This window comes from Mirounga angustirostris, unplaced genomic scaffold (assembly GCF_029215605.1).
Source record: "Mirounga angustirostris isolate CCGP_5_RB_7025 unplaced genomic scaffold, mMirAng1.0.hap1 SCAF_1, whole genome shotgun sequence".
Classification (NCBI taxonomy): domain Eukaryota; kingdom Metazoa; phylum Chordata; class Mammalia; order Carnivora; family Phocidae; genus Mirounga; species Mirounga angustirostris.
Genome location: NW_026991709.1, coordinates 39,328,864 through 39,348,440, shown reverse-complemented (window position 1 = coordinate 39,348,440; position 19,577 = coordinate 39,328,864). Strand labels below are relative to the sequence as shown.

Genomic DNA, 19,577 nt, shown 5'->3' with positions numbered 1-19,577 from the left:
AGTTTACTTCTGTCATATTATCCACAGCTGACATTCTGAAAATAGTATTGCATTCACTCATTTGTAGAAATCATGATCATTGTACTTGATGTGAATATATTTATATTTGAATGAACTGTTCATAGTATATATATATATATATATATTTTTTTTCATGCTCACATGATATTTTCTGTGTGGAAGGTTTCCACCCAGAGCTACCATGATTACTGTAGGCTCTAGAACAGAATGGTTAAAATTAAGGGCTCTGGAGGAGTCAAGCATAGTTAGGATAGTATGGTAAATAACTCACACAGATGTGAGATTTGCATGACGTGAACTATAGAAAGTGCCTAGAATAGTGTCAGCATGAACTAAATGCTTATTCTTTTTTTTTTTTTTTTAAGATTTTATTTATTTATTTTTTAGAGAGCGAGCGAGAAACAGCATGAGAGGGGAGAGGGTCAGAGGGAGAAGCAGACTCCCCGCCGAGCAGGGAGCCCGATGCGGGACTCGATCCCAGGACCCTGGGATCGTGACCTGAGCCGAAGGCAGACACTTAACCATCTGAGCCACCAGGCGCCCCTAAATGTTTATTCTTAATAAGTAAATTGAAATCAAGGGAAAGATACTGTATCACTCATGTTTATCTTCTCTACACAGTACTAAAATTTTATTTAATATTTTTCTATTTTCAACTTATAATATGTAACAAATTAGTTTACATAATTTTTCACAATTGCATTGTTGAGTCTGAATCAGTAGTTGGCAATATATTCATTCTCCTATTTTGTCTTCTATGCGTCTTTCAATTTAAACTTAAATATTTATAGTTTCTTAAAAATTGTGTAGTATTTCTGTTTTATGTTAGTTTTCAGATTGAATGAAACAATGAAACAAATAAAAATTTGTTATTGTGTTAGTAACACAAAGACACCTAGTATTTTTCAATTCATTTTAGGATTATTTCTCGGAGGGACACTTATTTCTGAAGTTCTTGAATCCTTCCTAAAATGTCTGAATCACTGAAGTTCTCAAATCAGGTTTCCGATTTCTCCCTTTCCCTGCATCTATACCCCAGAACCAGGTTCCCTCTTGGGCATGGATTATGTTTGGGTGAGAAGGAAGACGGTTCAGATTGATAAAGCAATACCCCTGGGAAAAGACGATTAACATGTATAAAGGGATTTCCCTGCAGCATAAGTACCAAGCACGCGCCCTCCTGGTGCTCCAGGGCCCTCCTGATGTATTATGCAGGTCGTGTGATTTGAAACGGCCCTTTGAAACTGTAATAGAATAAAACTCTGATTTGGGGAGTAGCAGTTCTCCTCAGTTTTCTACTGTCTTGTGGGAATGAGTTGCCAACCTTTCACTTCGGCTGATACCTTTATACCTCTGAATTCTGAGGCTTCTGCAACTCTGCCTTTGATCATGCACCACAGCGCTGCTGAGTGCCTCCCAGTCTCTAACCATCCCACCAACGTGATGTCCACAGGTACGGACTCCGATACCAGCCTGCGTGTGGCCGGGCCGTTGCAGGACAGATGCTTTGAATCTTGTTAGCTTAGAATCTCTTTGCTTCTTTTGTTTTCTCCTTCATTTCAATTCGTCTAAAGTTAAATATGAAGGATATCTTAAAAAGCCAAACTACCTAAGACATTTTTAAAGAATATTATTAAGCGTATTAATTTCAATTGTTGGTTTTATTATAAAGATCTATTTTCTACCAAAGTAAACAGTCAGTCTGGGTGTTTTTAATCCAAAAAGCATTTCTATGTAAACATTTTATGCGTAAGGAACAAAACTAAAGAAATAGTCCAAATAATTTAGTGTTTAAAAGGTGTTACTTTTTTATCTTAAAGATTTATTTGGTTTTACTATGTCTAAAAACAGCCATATACCTTGTAGTAAACACAACTAAATGATTCCCAATACCAACAACAATGGATTTCAAAGAATAATATAATTAAGTGATATTAACAAATATTTTTAGCATAACTCAAAACTCAAAAATCAAGGCTAGAAACAATATGTAGCATTTAGAGCCCACAAACTGAGTTAAAATATCTTAAAACTGAGGTCTGAAGAGACTTCAATCTCTCTAACCGAGTTTTAATATTTTCTTATGTAACTTTCTAACATAAAAAATAAGCTTGAAAATTTGAATATATTGTCTCAAATGTAATCAAATAGGTATGTGTTGCTAATGTGTCCTTTATGTGGTAGCAAAGTTTTTTAAAGTAGCTTTATAAATAGACAGAGTCTTGAATTGAGTAAATTTATTTCATATGTAAGTTTGGATTAATCTGCAGCTGAATTTTTAAAATCTAGAAAGTAGTTATCTGGATTTGGGTGAAATCATTAATGTAGAGGGTTATTTTTTTTTTTTTCATCTACCAAAGATTCTCATAATTTAAATAAAAAGACAATAATGGGAGTTTCCCCAAACATAGTTTTTAGAAAATATAATAAATTTAAACAATGATCACATAACTGTATTTTAAATAATAGATATATCTATTCTAAATAGATACTTAAATAATAGTATTTAAATACATGATAAAAGCATTGATTTTATCATTTTTCCATGAAATTATAAATTACTAGGTAAGAAACTAGAAATATTGCTTATAATGAGAAGAATACTTGGATATTACATGTGTTTCTTGTTTGTTTAATTTTAGATTGCATAGTAAGATTTTTACATGTAATCATTATAATGTAAAATGACTTCAGTTCTTTCCACATGCTAATTATAAAATGAAAATTTGTGCAGATATTTTAAAATATTGAAGATTTATCAATAGTAGAAAATGTTTTGCTTTCTGAGGTGACCTCATGTCTTTAAACACTGAATTGTATCTCAATATTTTCAAAGGATTCTAATTCTATACTTTATAATAGCTCATATTTATTCAAGGATTTATGATTATATTATATTTATGAAAACCCACCATTATATTCAGGATGTGAAGGAAAAATGAGAAAATAAAATACATAAAGAAACCATGGTTTTATTGTCAATACCCAAACTCTTAGTCAACTTGGTGATTCATGTTTAAATCTTGATAAAAATTTTGTAATTTAAATTTACTTTCATAATATACATTGATTACACAAGGCAAACAACTATTTATGAATGGTTATGTTTATATACCGGGTTCAACCTTTATAGATCTCAAGTCGTTCAACAATTAATTTTTTTTTGGCCAGCTTTATTATTGTAATTGTTGAACTGATTGTGTGCATGCAGAAAACCTACCACCTCTTGGTTTCAACATCAACATAAATGCGTCATACACCATCACTTATTTTTCATAAACCTCTGAATTTACTGGGATTTTTAAGATTGTATCCAATTAGAAGCTAGTTGCTTGGCCATTTTCTCTTTGATGGATGAAATTTGTTAGGAGAATAAGCAGAAGTAAAGATTGTTCAAGAGTTGATTTCTGTATTCATTCTTCCAGAGAAAGACCACTATATAATACCGTATTACACAAGAATTTAAAGAGATTATTCTTCTAGTCAGTTTATTGTAATGTCTATATGAGATGGAACCTACAAGAATTCTGCAACTCCCAACTGGCCAACATCCAAACTGGTCAGTCAGCCCTTCACAGGGCACAGCATAGTTAATGAATGCTATCATCCACACTGATGATCTGTGATCTGATTACCTGAGACAAACTTTGATTCCTGCTTTTAACCTACTCATCAGAGAATTTTCCCCAAGTGAAAGCAAATTACTGCCATATAAATGTGTATTTTTGCAATGAAATGAATGTGTCTTGAATCCTCATACATTTTCTTACCAGTCCCGTCTATTTTGTCTTTGATCCAAACTCCTAAATGTTTGCGTGCATATTTCTTGGTGACAACATTGGGAAACACAGCAACAGGACTTCATTATTCTGTTCCTTCCTGTCATTATGGAAACCAGCCATCGACCTATGGAGTGATGGCAGGTAAGAAAAATTGTCTGCATATATGAGATTGAGTTTGGGGACACTTAGATGGATTCTTGGGTCTGAGAGAATCTTGACCAGAGAAGATCATGAAATTCTCATCTCTTAACTTGGGAATTGCTGGTAAACCACTGCTTATCAAAATGTTCCCTGATATGGGATGCCTTCAGTGACCATAATGGTTAAACCTGATTGCCCCTGTTCTCCATAACCCTGAACTTCTATGCTTAACTCTTTTGTTTGCTTTGTATGATTTTTTACTCTAAATTGACGACTACCAAACTGCTGATTGTCACTTAATGTTACCGGTGGGCTCGATATAGTAATAATAAGGTAGTGACTAACCTCATGTGGTTATTTAAGTTTTTTATTTAAATTCAATTAGCCAACATATAGTTAATCATTAGTTTTTGATATAGTGTTCAATGATTCATTAGGTTCGAATAACACCCAGTGCTCACCATATCACGTGCCCTCCTTGTGCCCATCACCCAGTTACCCCATCCCTCCAACCACCTCCCGTCCAGCAACCCTGTTTGTTTCCGGGAGTCAAGAGTCTCATATGATTTGCCTCCCTCTCTGATCTCTTCCCTTTCAGTTTTCCCTCCCTTCCCCTAAATTATTTAAATTTAAGCATAAATTAGCTAAAATAAGGTCAAATTTAAAATTGAGTTCCTCAATTGCACTAGCCGCATTTCAAGTGCTCACTAACCTCATGTGGCTATCAAAGCAGACAGCACAGATTTATAAAACATCTCCCTCACTGTAATATTTCTTCTGGACATTTGATCCGTAAAGATAAATAAGACATTGAAAGCTAAGAGTCAGTTGCGGTGGCTTTAGTGATAGTCATTTGAAGTTTTGGCAGCTCACAGTTGTTTTTAGTCTTAAATGAGATCGAAGAGTTGAAGTTACTTATGTTTCTCCTCCAGATAAATAAAGCGTCACTAGATCAAGGTTAATTATTTATTGATGCTTGTATGAAAGCAGTGATAACATGTTCCTTAAGGAAGAGGAAAATCTGACCTAATCCATTCAGAACAGACCTTATGACTTAAGTTTAGGATATGGCCAGAAAAAAATGTTGATGGTTTAATAAAGTACACAATTTTGTTTACATATTTTTTTAGCTATTCTTTGATCTTTTATGTTCATTACTACAGCAGGGAGAGAAACCTGATGGGTGACAATAAACTACTGGGTCTCTGTGTGAGAAAATAAGAGTGTGTGTGTGTGTGTGTGTGAGAGAGAGAGAGAGAGGGAGGGAGACGCTTTAGATAAAGGAATCATATCTTTTCTCACTGCTGTGTCTAGTTATCATTCATAATAAGTGATAGAAAAAAACACGGACTTATGACTATAAATTTGAAATAAAATTGAACAAAAAAAATAGTTCACTGACATTTAACTTCTCCATATTTTTCAGTTTGACACTAAATAAAACACTAAAACTTTAAAATAAAATAATCCAGAACAAATTAGCTTCACTTACATCCTACCACACAGCATTTTGAATAAACTAGTATCCTCACCTTGATGGTAAAATGAAGACTGATGTTCATAACGATTACCTGTAAATCCGAGCATCTCTTATTTTAATAATTACGAAATAGGGACCACCATATTTTTCCCTTTTGAAAACTGATCATTTATGATTCATATATTTAATACTTAATAAGTATTCATGGTTAATGAGAACAGTCCTTGTTGATGATAAACTACTTTCATTATAAAAACAGTAAAATGTGCATGTAAGCCGCTAGGGGTGAAGGCAGCATGCTTCGTGTGGCCCACACCGCATTTTGATTATGAAGATAGGAAATGACAAGCACATGGCCATGTGCAGCTGTCTCTTGGAGGGGAGTCCTTGCTGTTCATTCACAGTGTTTCCCACAAACCCAGGTCCAACTTTAGGTGCTTTCTAAACCCAGCGACAGGCAGCAATTGATTAAGGTTAGCACAAAGAAAACATCAGCCACAGACCAAATACCTTTTTTTTTTTTTTTTAAGAGAGGGAGAGAGAAAAAGAGAGAAGGGGGTTGGTGGGAGAGGGGCAGAGGGAGACGGAAAGAGAATCTTAAGCAGGCTCCATGCCCAGTGCGGAGCCTCATGTAGGGCTCTATCTCAGTCCTGAGTCATGACCTGAGACAAAATCAAGAGTTGGACACTTAACTGACTGAGCCACCCAGGCACCCCCCAGATACTTTAAGATGGTTTTTGCTACCACCTCCCTTCCCACCAGATCAAGGCCACTGGCTACTAGCCTAGTGAATCTGCAGCTGGCCTGAGAATTCTAACATGTTTCTGGTTTCTGGGCCCAGGTTCACAGTGAGAGTCCATGGGCAGCTTGGGCTATATTAACAAGTCCCCTCAGCAGGCACTCAGCAAACCCTCTTCCTCACTGCAGTCGAAAAGGAAAGGCTCCCAGAAGAGCCCTTTAAAAGGATCCAAAGCCTGGGTTAGTACTATGAGGAGCAAAAATGGTTATCCTAAGATTTGAATGTATCACCATAGTCTTAAAAGTAAATATATGTTTTCACTGAAAGAAAAACTCACCATGGCAAGCATAGAGATTATATTTGAATATTTTTTGAGAGTGATATGCTTTATTATTTGTTAGAATGTCACTATTTTGATATATGCTTAGTATGAGTATTTGCATCATAGCAGATTAAACCTCAGAGAATCTGCACTCTCCTGTCGTTATCCCCAGAGAAGCTACACAAACTGAGTTATAAAACACAGGAATTCAAATATAAAAGAGCAAAGGTATAAAATACACAAGAGAAACCAGGCTAATGTCATTAGGATTTTCTGAGAAGTCTCAAGGCATTCATCAAATCAGCCACTTCCACACAATTCACAGAAGCATCTTATCATCTACAACAAAGACACGTTCATTGTCACACATGCCATATGAAAGAAAAGCTAAAGGAAGACCTATATTTCAAAACATATGAAATTGCTTTATTTTAATGTGGTCCTCTTATAACCCATACTCTGATGCTTACATTTAGCTTGAGCATTGCATTAAATGAATAACCCAGTGGAAGGGAAGAGCTATAGCTAATATTTTGTTAACGTTGGTAGAGAAGACTTTGCAATTATCGGATGAATCCACTGTGTCTTATAGTCCAGGTGTGGGCACACCAAAAAAGAATGACTAATTGGAAGCAATGAATTAGCCGCACCATGAACTGATTACAAACGTTGTTCACGTCACTTAACTTCTCTTTCAGTCTCTCTCTCTCTCTTTTTTTTAAACTTACACCCTGTGCTTCACTTTCTATTTATTTATTTATTAATATATTATTATTTTATTATTAACATATAATGTATTATTTGTTTCAGAGGTACAGGTCTGTGATTCATCAGTCTTACACAATTCACAGTGCTCACCATAGCATATACCCTCCCCAATGTCCATCCCCAGCTACCCCATCCCTCCCACCCTCCACCACTCCAGCAAACCTCAGTTTGTTTCCTGAGATTAAGAGTCTCTTATGGTTTGTCTCCCTCTCTGGTTTCGTCTTGTTTCATTTTTCCCTCCTTTCCACTATGATCCTCTGTCTTGTTTCTCAAATTCCTCATATCAGTGAGATCATATGATAATTGTCTTTCTTATTTCGCTTAGCATAATTCCTTCTAGTTCCATCCACGTTGTTGTAAATAGTTTCAGTCTCTTCATATCTGAGTTGTGGTGAGTGCCACCACTCTATTGAAGTTGAATTGTGGCAGATTTGTACCAACTCGACCTGGTTTTCCTATGATCTTCTCTTTAGATACACTTGCAACTAAATGCCTTCTGTGCCTTCACTCCTGAGAATTTAAATAATTCAACAGCCTACAGTGAATTAAAAATGCTCCTGAAAAGCTCTTCTAGGTAAACACAACATAAAATAACAACAGCAACAGAAACCCTCAAAACTCTAATTCTTGGGTATCTGAAATTGTTTCTGTTCTCGGGTTTCTGAAGCCGGGTGAAGCTAGAAAACATGCTCAGGGGGCTGCCCACCCCGCCCGCCCTCCTGTGGAAACAGCGTATCATCAGCCACACAGGGATGAGTGCTAAACCCAGCCAGGTCACATTATATAATGGCCAAACCAAGATAAGGTGTGAGAGTCCTCGTTTAAAAATTAATTTTAAGAGAAACGCAAAATAGCGGAGTTTTGGGAATTAACCACGAAGACGAATGTCCATTTTCTGTTGTTGTTTTATTTTTTAATGGGAAGTGGGTAATAAGAGAAAAGATAATTATGACTGAAAGTGCCCTCTCCACCGAGGGCACTTACGCACAAAACAACAGAAATCAGGTTGATGGTTGACATGGAGAAATAGTCAACTTTGGAGTCCATCTCTTATTCTTAAATTATTTTCTTTCTTCTTCTCCTTCTCCTCTTTCTCCTCCTTCCCCTGCTCCTCCTCCATCTTTCGCCTTCCTCTTCATCCTTCTTTCGCCTCCTCCTCCTCCTCATTCTCCTTCTTCCTCCCTCCCACTTCCTTTTTCTCCTTTCTTCTTCTTTCTCCTTTTTTCTCCTCTCCCTCCTCCCCCTCCCCTTCCCCGCCCCACCTCTCCTCCTCCTTCATTTTGTTTCTCCCTAACTAGTTCTGATTATGTTGACTCTGAGGGGAGATTTGATTCTGAAGATTTTTTATCTCTGAATAAGAAAAGGCTGTCCAGTAGCAGTAACATGAGGTATTTTCCCTAAGTTTCCTTAGTCTCTCAATGACTCAATTCAGTCACTACAGCAGGAAAGCAGCCATAGGTGATGTGTAAACAAATGTGCGTGCTGTGTTCCAAGTAAAGTACACCAGGCAGAGGATCCCTGTTGTAAATGGATGGGATTTACCCGTGCACAAAAGAGAAAAGATCACAATTCACATTTATGGTTTGCTTCGCATTGTCTTGGGTGATGAAAAAGAAATACATGGAAATATTCAAATACACATTCTTTTGCTTATCTCCAGCAAGATGGTGTATTTTACTGTACGCCTCTGCTTTCCCTGTGTGTTCTCTTAAGGCTTCAGGCGCATGACCTCAGAGATGTTGGCAGTTAGCTGCGGGCAGGACCACGTGCTCCCGAAGAGCGATTTGCCCCATGCCACAGTGGGTTGGGCCAGCCACCTTTGCCTCCCCGTTGCCAGTTTTAGAAGATTTACCTCTTCTCCCACTTCTGCCACACGGAAATATATACACAGCAATTTAGAAAGGCTTTGGTGGATTAATCTACAATGTGAAAATATACTTTGGGCTGTATATAATGTGCAAACATGTCCCAGCTCTCTAGCTGGGGGCTTCTCTAGGCTCACAGACAGTTTTGCATTATCAATGTTTTGGAAATTGTTCATGAGAACTCCGCTGCACAGGACTCCCCGCTTCTTTTATCTTCTTCCTATTTTGTGCTTTAGAAAGATTTTGAAAATATCTTGCCATAGATACCATACCAGTCACTCTCTACTCTCCCCCAAATACAAGATCACATGATAGATACCACAGTTTGTTTGGCTGTGCCTGGGACTGTCATTATGAATTTCTGTTTAAGGTTAGCTCCAGGTTAACTCCAGGAAAACCATGTCTGTGTGGATAACTGTGGATATATTCACTGAATGAAGAATACAAACATATCACACATCATGTTTTCCTCTTTGCTCTGGCTGCCAATCGTCAGAACATGGTATCTCCTGTGCTTTTTTCATGGACTCGTGTTCAAATTTATTTTTTAAATGTTGATTTTTTTCCCCAGAGCATGTATAATGTATAAACTATCTTTATAATTTTCCAGAAATAGAGGTGACTATCTTCTAAGATTTTAATAATTATAATATTTTTGTCTGAAAGTATCTGTTTAATGTAGCCAAATGTGTTTAAACTACAGATGTCTTTAAAGGAAAGTCATCTGGTTTACAGACTGCCAGAAAAATGAACGAGGTGTTTGTTTTGATGTGGTTTATTGCAATGTTCACTGGACTTCAGTTCTGGTTTCAACTGTATGGTTGATTCATTGTGGCACCCAAGGGAGGTTATTGCCTTTTACTTAAATTTTCTAAATTTTAAATGGTGAATAAAAAAAATATTCTTTCTAACTTACTTACATAAGGCTAAGAAGATGACAAATGTGAAATGAACACAGGACCAAGTATCACATGGAAGACTTGTTGTGGTGTGTGACTATGGTCAGAAAGAAAAAAATGAAAATAATGACCAAGATTGCTAACAAATTCAGAACTTATGGCTTATTATATAAAAGATATATAACAAATTACTTATAGACAATAAAAATAATTTGACATAGGTTAAATGAGTTATCTAAAGTGCTTTAAAGTACATTAAATGTGCAAAATCAAGCAGCAGTCTGCACATACATATGCAGTGAGATATTACTCAGCCTTAAATAAAGAATGAGATGGGGGCACCTAGGTGGCTCAGTCAGTTAAGCATCCAACTCTTGATTTCAGCTCAGGTCTTGATCTCAGTGTTGTGAGTTGCAGCCCCATGTCGGGCTCCATACTGGGCATGCAGCCTGCTTAAGATTCTCTCTCTCCCTCTTCCTCTGCCCCTCCTCCCTAAAATAAACAAACAAACAAACAAACAAATAAATAAAATGGCCATTTGTGACAACATGGATGGACTTAGAGTGTATTATGTTAAGTGAAATAAGTCAGAGACAGGCAAATACCATATGAGTTCATTTATATGTGGGATCTAAAAAAACAAACAAAAATGAGCAAACAAAGTAGAAACAGACCCATAAATATAAAGAACAAACTGATGGTGCCAGAGGAAAATGGGTAGAGAAATGGGCAAAATGGGTGAAAGGGAGTGGGAGATACAGGCTTCTGGTTATGGAGTGAATAAGTCACAGGGATGAAAGGTGGAGCCCAGGGACCACAGTCCATGACACCCTAACAGCATCATTTGATGATGGATGGTAGCCATACTTAAAGCAGGCAGAGCGTAACATACAGGCTTGTTCAATCACCATGGTGTACACGTGAAACTAAGGTAACACTGTGTGTCAACTATACTTCAATTAAAAAAATTAATATAGTAAGAAAGAGGAAAAACCCAGCAGCCTAATTTTTGCTCACTGCTTTTACTCTTAGAATATTTCATCATTGTCTTAAGTGACATGTGGTATTTTTGAATGATGAAGGAAGTGAAGATTTTAATATATCTAACATCCAACTCTGAAAGCCTAACTGAAAACAAAGTCTTGAGATAAATATCAAGTAAATGCTGAAATAAATGTCATCAGTGTTCTTTTAATGTAGGTTAGTCTTTTCTTTTACTTCAACTAGCAGAAATCCAAAAGTAATAGAAAGCTAAAAATAACCCCCAAAATTAATAACCATTTTCAAAAATGGAACTATGTAATAAATTAAAAATTGATAAAACTGCTTTTAAAAATGTTATCTAGTCTGATCAATATACTGCCCACTAAAGCATAAAATGGACGATTAACTGACTTTAAAAAATAAAACGATAATTTTGGTTTGTAAAAGTAGCATGGATTTTTTTAGACAGGAATAGTTTCTTTCAAATATTTTTCACAGCAGCTAAATTTATTTTATGCTATTTTGTTTAACCCCTCACTTGTATATTTGCTTTGCTTCAAGGAAAAAAAAAAGAGTCTATTGGAGAGGGGTACACTTTATAATTACATATTGTCATATAAATAATACAAGTCAACAATTTGCTGACTTACACTATTCTTTGGTCATTACGTATTGATATATTAATGTAAGATTTATATATTCTGGAAAACTACATTATTACTCCTGTCTTTGATTTGTGAATATATTTATAGAGAAATAATAGGTAGCATAAACTTGATATGTTTTTCCAGTGTTTTCAAGAATGATTATTGTGTATATTCTATAGCAATTTATTTTTAGTTTAAATATTTATTTATAATCATAAGAAAAATTATTAATTACAAAATGTTTTATTTATATCAAAATGTCTTGGTTATATGTGTCATTTAATATAAATCGAAATGAAATCTCTTCCAATAAAAAAGTGATGTATTGATGAGGAAAACAAACAAAATGTGTGGAAATTTGGCTTATGCTATCCTCTCACTCATGCTCCCCAATTGAGAAACTCTTCTAGTGAAGAATGAAATCTGGAAGCAATTTTTAAAAGATTAGATATTTTTTGGTAATTTATCATTTAACCCAATCAATTGATCTAATGCTTCATCATTTATGGGTGAATGCCCATCATATCTAGAATTGCACCCTTCCTGCCACTTATTTTTGCTTCTTAAATAATAATCAAGAAATGATTCCATTTATTGTATACTTTTCAAGAAATTTTGATGCTTTTTAATAGAACTTTAAAAATTACCTTTTGTCTAGTCACTCTTTGAATCTATTTAAGCATATTAGTGTATTTTATGTTCTCATAATTTTCTTTTTACCTGCCTTCATTAAGTTTTTAAAAAGACATGATTATTTCCCCTTGAAATTCAGCATTGGCTGATAAAACAGTGGTGCTTCTTAATATTGTAAAATCAGTTTTCGAATCCTAAGAAAACTTCCCAGCATAACACTTAACCGTATGCCTTGATGATAATAAACATCACAGATTATTTGTGTAATGAATTAAAACAGTTCGAAATATACATCCAGGTTTCAGTTGAACCTCAGATTCACAGGAGCAGGTGTCTTTTTAAGAGAAATCGAAATAATGGAAAACACACTTCTGAGAGAATTGGCCTATTTCTATTTTAATTATTTGCAGTTCCCTGCTTTTTTTCCTTTGGCATTATTTTTGTCTTCACTGCTCTGAGGAAGGTGGAAAAGAAATAATCACATTTATACTAAGCTACTCTGACTTCTGTTTGAGATGGCTGAACGTCAGTTAACCTTTTAGAATCGTGACGGCTTGCAGGGGAATAATAGGTTCTAAGGTGCAAAACTTTTGCTTGTATAAAAATGGGGGATAATTACAAATGGCCCTTTTCTTTCTGTGTTTATTCACAGGTAGCTTAACCCCTTGTCTTTATAAGTTTCCTGACCATACCTTGAGTCATGGCTTCCCTCCCCTGCCCCAGCCTCTTCTGGCAGAGGACCCCGCTGTCACTGATTTCAAGCAGGAACTCAGGCGGAAAAGTAAATTGGTTGAAGAGCCAATAGACATGGATTCTCCGGAAATCCGAGAACTTGAGAAGTTTGCCAACGAATTTAAAGTGAGAAGAATTAAGTTAGGTATGCACTTTTTAAGAGTAACGGGCATACAACTTGGTCTACAAATCCTTACGATATTACTGTTCAGTCTGTTACACTCTGCTCAGAAGTCCAAGACACTTCTCATTCTACATCTGTGCTGTGGATTTAAGTTAATCCAATTATGAAAATCCTACAAAAAAAAAAAAAAAACCCTTTATTCCCTTGTTAATTCTTAATATCCTAAATACATAGGTTTTTAAATTGATATTTTTTCAACTTGCCTACCTCAAGATTAACTTTGAAGTACTTGTTTTTCTCCCTGTTTTATCTGAACTTTTGAGTAGATGAGCCATTCAGATGATTCAAAGGCATAAAGTGTGTAAGTGAAATGTATCCTTTGTTTGTCTTTCCTGTTTATCAATGTTGTTGGTTTCTTTGCTTTCTTCCAGAGATACCGTTTACACATATAAGCAAATACATATTTTCTCCATACAGATTTTTTAACTATTTATTTAATAGAGCTTTCCTTATTAATTTTTACAGATGTTTTTAAAAATGGGTCTACGGCCATACCACCCTGAATGCGCCCGATCTCGCCAGATGTTTTTAAAAATGGGCCTATCAAATTCCATTTCATGAATATATTATTATTATTATTTTTTAAAGATTTTATTTATTTGACAGAGAAAGAGACAGTGAGAGAGGGAACACCAGCAGGGGGAGAGGGAGAGGGAGAGGGAGAAACAGGCTGCCCGCGGAGCAGGGAGCCCAATGCAGGGCTCTATCCCAGGACCCTGGGATCATAACCTGAGCCGAAGGCAGATGCTTAACGACTGAGCCACCCAGGCGCCCCTCATGAATATATTATTTAACCAGTCCCATACTGATGATAAATTTAGGTGGTCTCCAATCTCACATTGTTAAAAACAATCCTACCATGATTCACTCCATAAATGCCATTTTGTACCTATATACATGTAGGACAAATGTTAAAGGCACGATTTCTGCCTGTATATTTGTAATTCTGATAGATGTTGTCAAATTGGTCTATACAGAGGTTGTGCCAAGTTTTACCACCGCCATGAGTGTCTCTTGGCAAACTCCTTAGAATATAATCTTTCTGAAAGCAGGAGTTTTTTCTTTATCTATTTTTAGTTTTCCTTAAAGACGTATCCCTCAGCACTTAGAACAGTGACTGGCAGCACAGAGAATAAATAAATTATTGAAGGAAAACTATGACTTAATCTTTTGGATCTTTGCAAATCAGATAAGTCAAAGTGGTCCCCATGGTAGTTTTTTTGTTTTGTTGGGTTTTTTTTGTTTGTTTTTTGTTTTTCTTGAGAGGGGAAGAGAGAGAACACACATGAGAGAGAGTGGTGGGAAAGAGGGAGACAGAGAATCTTAAGCAGGCTCCACACCCAGGCAGAGCCCCACGTGGAGCTCGATCTCACGGTCTCATGACCCTGAGATCATGATCTGAGCTGAAATCAAGAGTCCGATGCTTACTTGACTGAGCCACCCAGGCGCTCTGGTGGTTTCATTTTAAATTTATGAGTGAAGATTGAAAAGCATTATTTCATGTGTTTACAGTCATTTGTAATTCTTTCTCTGTGAACTGTCTGTTCATAGCCTTTGCACACTTTCTATTCAATTGTGTTTTTAACATAAAATAACTGTAATAATTAACCTTGATTTAAATTCATGAAGTAGTGCATCTTTTAAATGGATTGAAAAATGATGGTTCCACCCTCTGCACTTGTGGAATGAACCACAGGTAAATTTGTAATGATATTTATTGATGGGCATCATACATAACCATTTTATGCATACAGATATATAGCTTTAGGCCCTGAATTAATATGCAGTTACTATATGGAATAAACACAGCGGTAGGCATCTTTATAACAACTATTTTCAGTTTACTATTTATATTGCTGTGAATATTTCAAATTCTATGTTGATGGTTGATAATCAACTTGTACCCTAAAAATGGGACAATCTATGAGGATCTTTGGCTTGAAGATAGAAGCTTTACCAAATGATATAATAAATGTGCTCAGGGATACATGTAAAATATTTGGGTGATCACAGTCTCATAATAAACATGTTTTCAGGGAAAGTCAGCATAATTCTTAGTTTTATTTGGTACCTTTTAACAATATAGTTGAATTTTGTACTCTTACAGTTGAGATAAAAATATATCATCATATAATTTATGCATTGTATTTAATATACTATATTGTTGAGCATATATCACCAGATATTTAATAATAGAGAGCAAGAATTTATAAGTATCTTATAAAGTGTTTATGACACATCTATCCAATTTCACTAAATACCGTGAATGGCAGGGGTTCCTGTCTGAATTCTTTTGACTTCTGAAAAAATTAACTAGAAGCATTTTTTAAAGTACCAGACAAGTCTACGCTTACTAAGCAATTCTAAATTGCCAATGAATATATGCTTAAAAGCAATATCTAATAGTTAACAAAGAAAGACACAACGATTTCTGTGATAACCGGCCAAAATGAATGCTTCTGGAAGAGCTGACTCTAACAGGTCTTTCCTGCCCTTTCACAGGATACACCCAAACCAACGTCGGGGAAGCCCTTGCAGCCGTGCACGGCTCTGAATTCAGTCAAACAACTATCTGCCGATTCGAAAACCTGCAGCTCAGCTTTAAAAATGCATGCAAGCTAAAAGCAATATTATCGAAATGGCTGGAGGAAGCTGAGCAAGTAGGAGGTACTGAAGTTACAGGCTCTGTGGTGTTTTAACCTAAAAACGATTGCCTTCCATTGCTAGCTAGGGCTTACACTGAAGCGGAGAGGTTTGAGGTTTAGTTGTTTTTTTTCTCTTTCCGATGAAAAATAAATATGTTTCACATCCCGAAGAGAGGAAGGCTCATGCAAGTGCAAAAATAAGTTTGCTGAGAAGGTAAATATAGTAAGAAAAGAAGCTGCACAGGGACAGCTTTCTGGATAATGTGGCAGAGGCGTGAAGTGGTGAAATGATTTTTTTTTAACACATCAAGATTTTCTGGTTCTGTGCATACTGTAGTAATTGCACATGAATTTTTATGACCCGATATTACTGTAACCAGAGCATTTGTGCACACCCGTCTTCCAAGTAAGTACATAAGCAATTGCTAATGTAATAAAATTATCTACTCATACCAATGTCAAGGCTGGAGAAAGAGCAAGGTTTGAAAGCATTTAAAGCAAGTATTCCAAGAATAGTTTGGTCAGGATATCACTAATAGACAGTTGTCTTTGCAAAGTTAATATTTCTGCATTAACATTTGTATCTTGGTCTTGTACATAAAATAACGTGGAAGGCAAAAATTTAAGACAAAAATGTATAGCGACTTTATTTTGCGTTGTTTTACAAAGAAAATTTGAAACTCAAATCTGATAGTTTTTTTGGAACCTACTTTGTTTTTGTAATTATTTCTCTTTTCCCCATTACAGCTTTATACAATGAAAAAGTGGGAGCAAATGAAAGAAAAAGAAAGCGAAGAACAACTATAAGGTATTCTTTTGAGATACTAAAATGCATAGAGGAGATGGAATATATACAATATGTACATATGTAAATATAAATAGAGCATTTGAGGATTATATAGGTGCAACATAACATAAATGTATGTGAATAGAGTCACTGAAAAAACAAGATTGGTGAAAAAGCATAACTTAATAATTTAGCACTGAGAAATGGAGAGCTAGTAATTCTTAACATTTGATGGAAAAGTAGGTTATTTGATTCAAGAACACTTGCTCCACAAGTTTTGGATAAAATAGAAATTAAACAATCACTTCTACAAAGAGTGATAATTTCTGCTGTCTTTTCAGATATGTCTTGCTCTGGCAATTTGGTATCTATGTTATTAAAAATAGCAAAACTATTCATCAGTGTTTCAGTCCCTTAAAGTCCAATGTGATTCCTTGCATTTCAAACCAGGAAGATTGTTGGATGATCTTTTGGTAATTTGCGTGAAAATTACAGAGGAAATACTAAAATACAGGTTCTGTTTTGGTTGATGAGTTCACTAAACCGTTCGTCTATTGTAAATAACTAATGATTTCTGAGGGACATTTAGAGATGGGGGCACAAGTGCTCATTTCCTTTTCAGGAAGTCAGTGCCCTCTAGTGGCACAAAGTGGGATAAACATAGAAAGCCCAGAAACCTTACTTCTCAGGATACTCTGCATAAAACAAGCATCTAAATATTCTAGACTGCACATTTAGCTTTGTTGAAGCTTTGGAAGTGTTTTCAGAGTCTTTAAACAATATTTTAATGTTGATATCTAGGATATTCAATATTACTTAATTTTGATCTGCCAACACATCATTAAAACACCATCATCTCACCCTTCTCTACATCCCTCCCCTCAGTATTGCTGCTAAAGATGCTCTGGAGAGACATTTTGGAGAACAGAATAAACCTTCCTCTCAAGAGATCATGCGAATGGCTGAAGAACTAAATCTTGAGAAAGAAGTAGTAAGAGTTTGGTTTTGCAATCGAAGGCAGAGAGAAAAACGGGTGAAAACAAGTCTGAATCAGAGTTTATTTACTATTTCTAAGGAGCATCTTGAATGCAGATAAAATTTATTATTGTGTGATAGCCGATTTTTTTCTAGTTTTCATTCCTTTCTCTTCTCCAACAAAAATAGAAATTAGTTATTTGGTTGGTTTCAAAAATCATTTTATATCAATAACTTTTGCAGAAGCTTTCCTACTCTTTTAAAAAGAAGACAGTTTAAATATTGATGAATTATTTTCTTTAAAATAATTATTCTCAGACGCCAAACTGTACATTTTCAAACCAAAGATACCAATAGGAATAAAATGGTGATTCTCTCTCAATCTTTCTCTCCCTCTTGCTCTATCTACAGACACACACACGCATGCACAGTGTGCACGTGGGTCGTTTAGTTTAAGATTCCTTTTCCAAAGGCTGTTTATTAGCTTTTTAACATTTCAGTCATAATGCCAAATAAAGAATATCACAATAGAAGGAACAATTAGAAAATTGATTAACCAATGTCCTGCTTACTATCAGCTCTGATAGTTTGTTTGAACTTAATAGTTTTTGTTTGCACTTAAGAGCCAGAGGTGTCTTTGAATTTCATTAATGCATTTAGGAATAAATCTGAATCAGAAGCGACAATTTTTATCTTTTTATTCTTCTCAGAGATTTAGCTTTTTTGATGTTTATTTATAGAAAATATGCCTTATGGATTCTTGAACCCCAAACTGCTATCCTATAAGCTGCAACAGCGCAGGAATGATGTCTGGCTTGTTTGCTGTTGTTCCTCCAGCACCTGGGAAAGTGTTTGCTCCTAGCGGGGCATGCGATCTTTGTTAAATGAACAAAGGAGTGTGCTGTTAAAGACCGCTACAAACTTGAAGGGTCCCTAACTTAATAACATAATTTAAGTCTCACAACCCAGAAAATTACCTGGGATCCTATCAAAAAAGACTATCACTTTAGTTTAATTGGTTAGAGTGTGGTTTATTATTGATGAAAAAGTTTGACATATTGAGTATTTAAATTTGGGGAATTATATCCAAGGAACATATTTAATTTATAAGATTGCACTTCTTTGAAACTTGCAAGTAGAAGCAAACTATAAGGTAATAATCTAAGTGACCTTTTTGCGTTTAAAATATAAATCTGCTGGCAATGTTTATCTAACTTATTTTATATAACAAAAATGGAAACAATTAGACCAAATTTTATTACTGATTTAGAATGCTTACTAAATAAATTATACTGTCCAGTCTCATGGTTTTTATGATATTAATAAAGACCAAGCATTATACAGATCATAATCTCTACAGATCATAATGTGTTTCTGCACACATAATCACCATTAATTGGATGGCTAGAAACTTTGGTATATTTTTAACAAAAAGACATCTTTTTCAGTGGCTTAATCATCTATGCTTAAGTACACATCTAGCACCCAGAAGATGTTGAACAAAATATACATACAAAGGCTTTTATTATTCAAGAATAAATTCCAAATTATTCAGCCATATAGACATGTAAATTCCTTCTCTGTATAATTCACCTGCTTACCACACACACTAATTGGGAAGGGATTCTTTAGTTTGCAAAAGGCAGGGATAGGATGTATATATGTACATATATGCATACTAAATACATACACAAAAATGCATATATGCATGTCTGAAAGTTGCAAATAGAAACAAAATGTAATGCAAAATAAATCTAGAATAGTGACTTTTTTGCACTTTAAATATAAATCTGGGAATGTTTAATCTTTCTACAACAAAAATAAGCATGTATGTATGCTTCTATCATCATCACATATATATGATCATAATCTTATCAGACATTCACCCATAAGGTCATTCCAGTTTAGATACAACTAGCATTGGGAAGTAATGTTTCTCCCTAAAAGGAGTTATTTTGAATCAATATTTAATA

At 35.2% G+C, this 19,577-nt stretch overlaps 1 protein-coding gene across 1 annotated transcript; it reads left to right on the top strand.

Moving 5' to 3' along the window:
* The first annotated feature begins 1,332 nt into the window (after nucleotides 1–1,332).
* Nucleotides 1,333–17,900, top strand: POU1F1 (POU class 1 homeobox 1). The gene is made up of 6 exons (XM_045863624.2): nucleotides 1,333–1,474; nucleotides 3,795–3,944; nucleotides 12,934–13,158; nucleotides 15,700–15,864; nucleotides 16,590–16,650; nucleotides 17,515–17,900. The coding sequence occupies exons 1-6, from the start codon at nucleotides 1,333–1,335 to the stop codon at nucleotides 17,723–17,725; spliced, it is 954 nt and encodes a 317-aa protein (XP_045719580.1). The 3' UTR covers nucleotides 17,726–17,900.
* The last annotated feature ends 1,677 nt before the right edge of the window (nucleotides 17,901–19,577 follow it).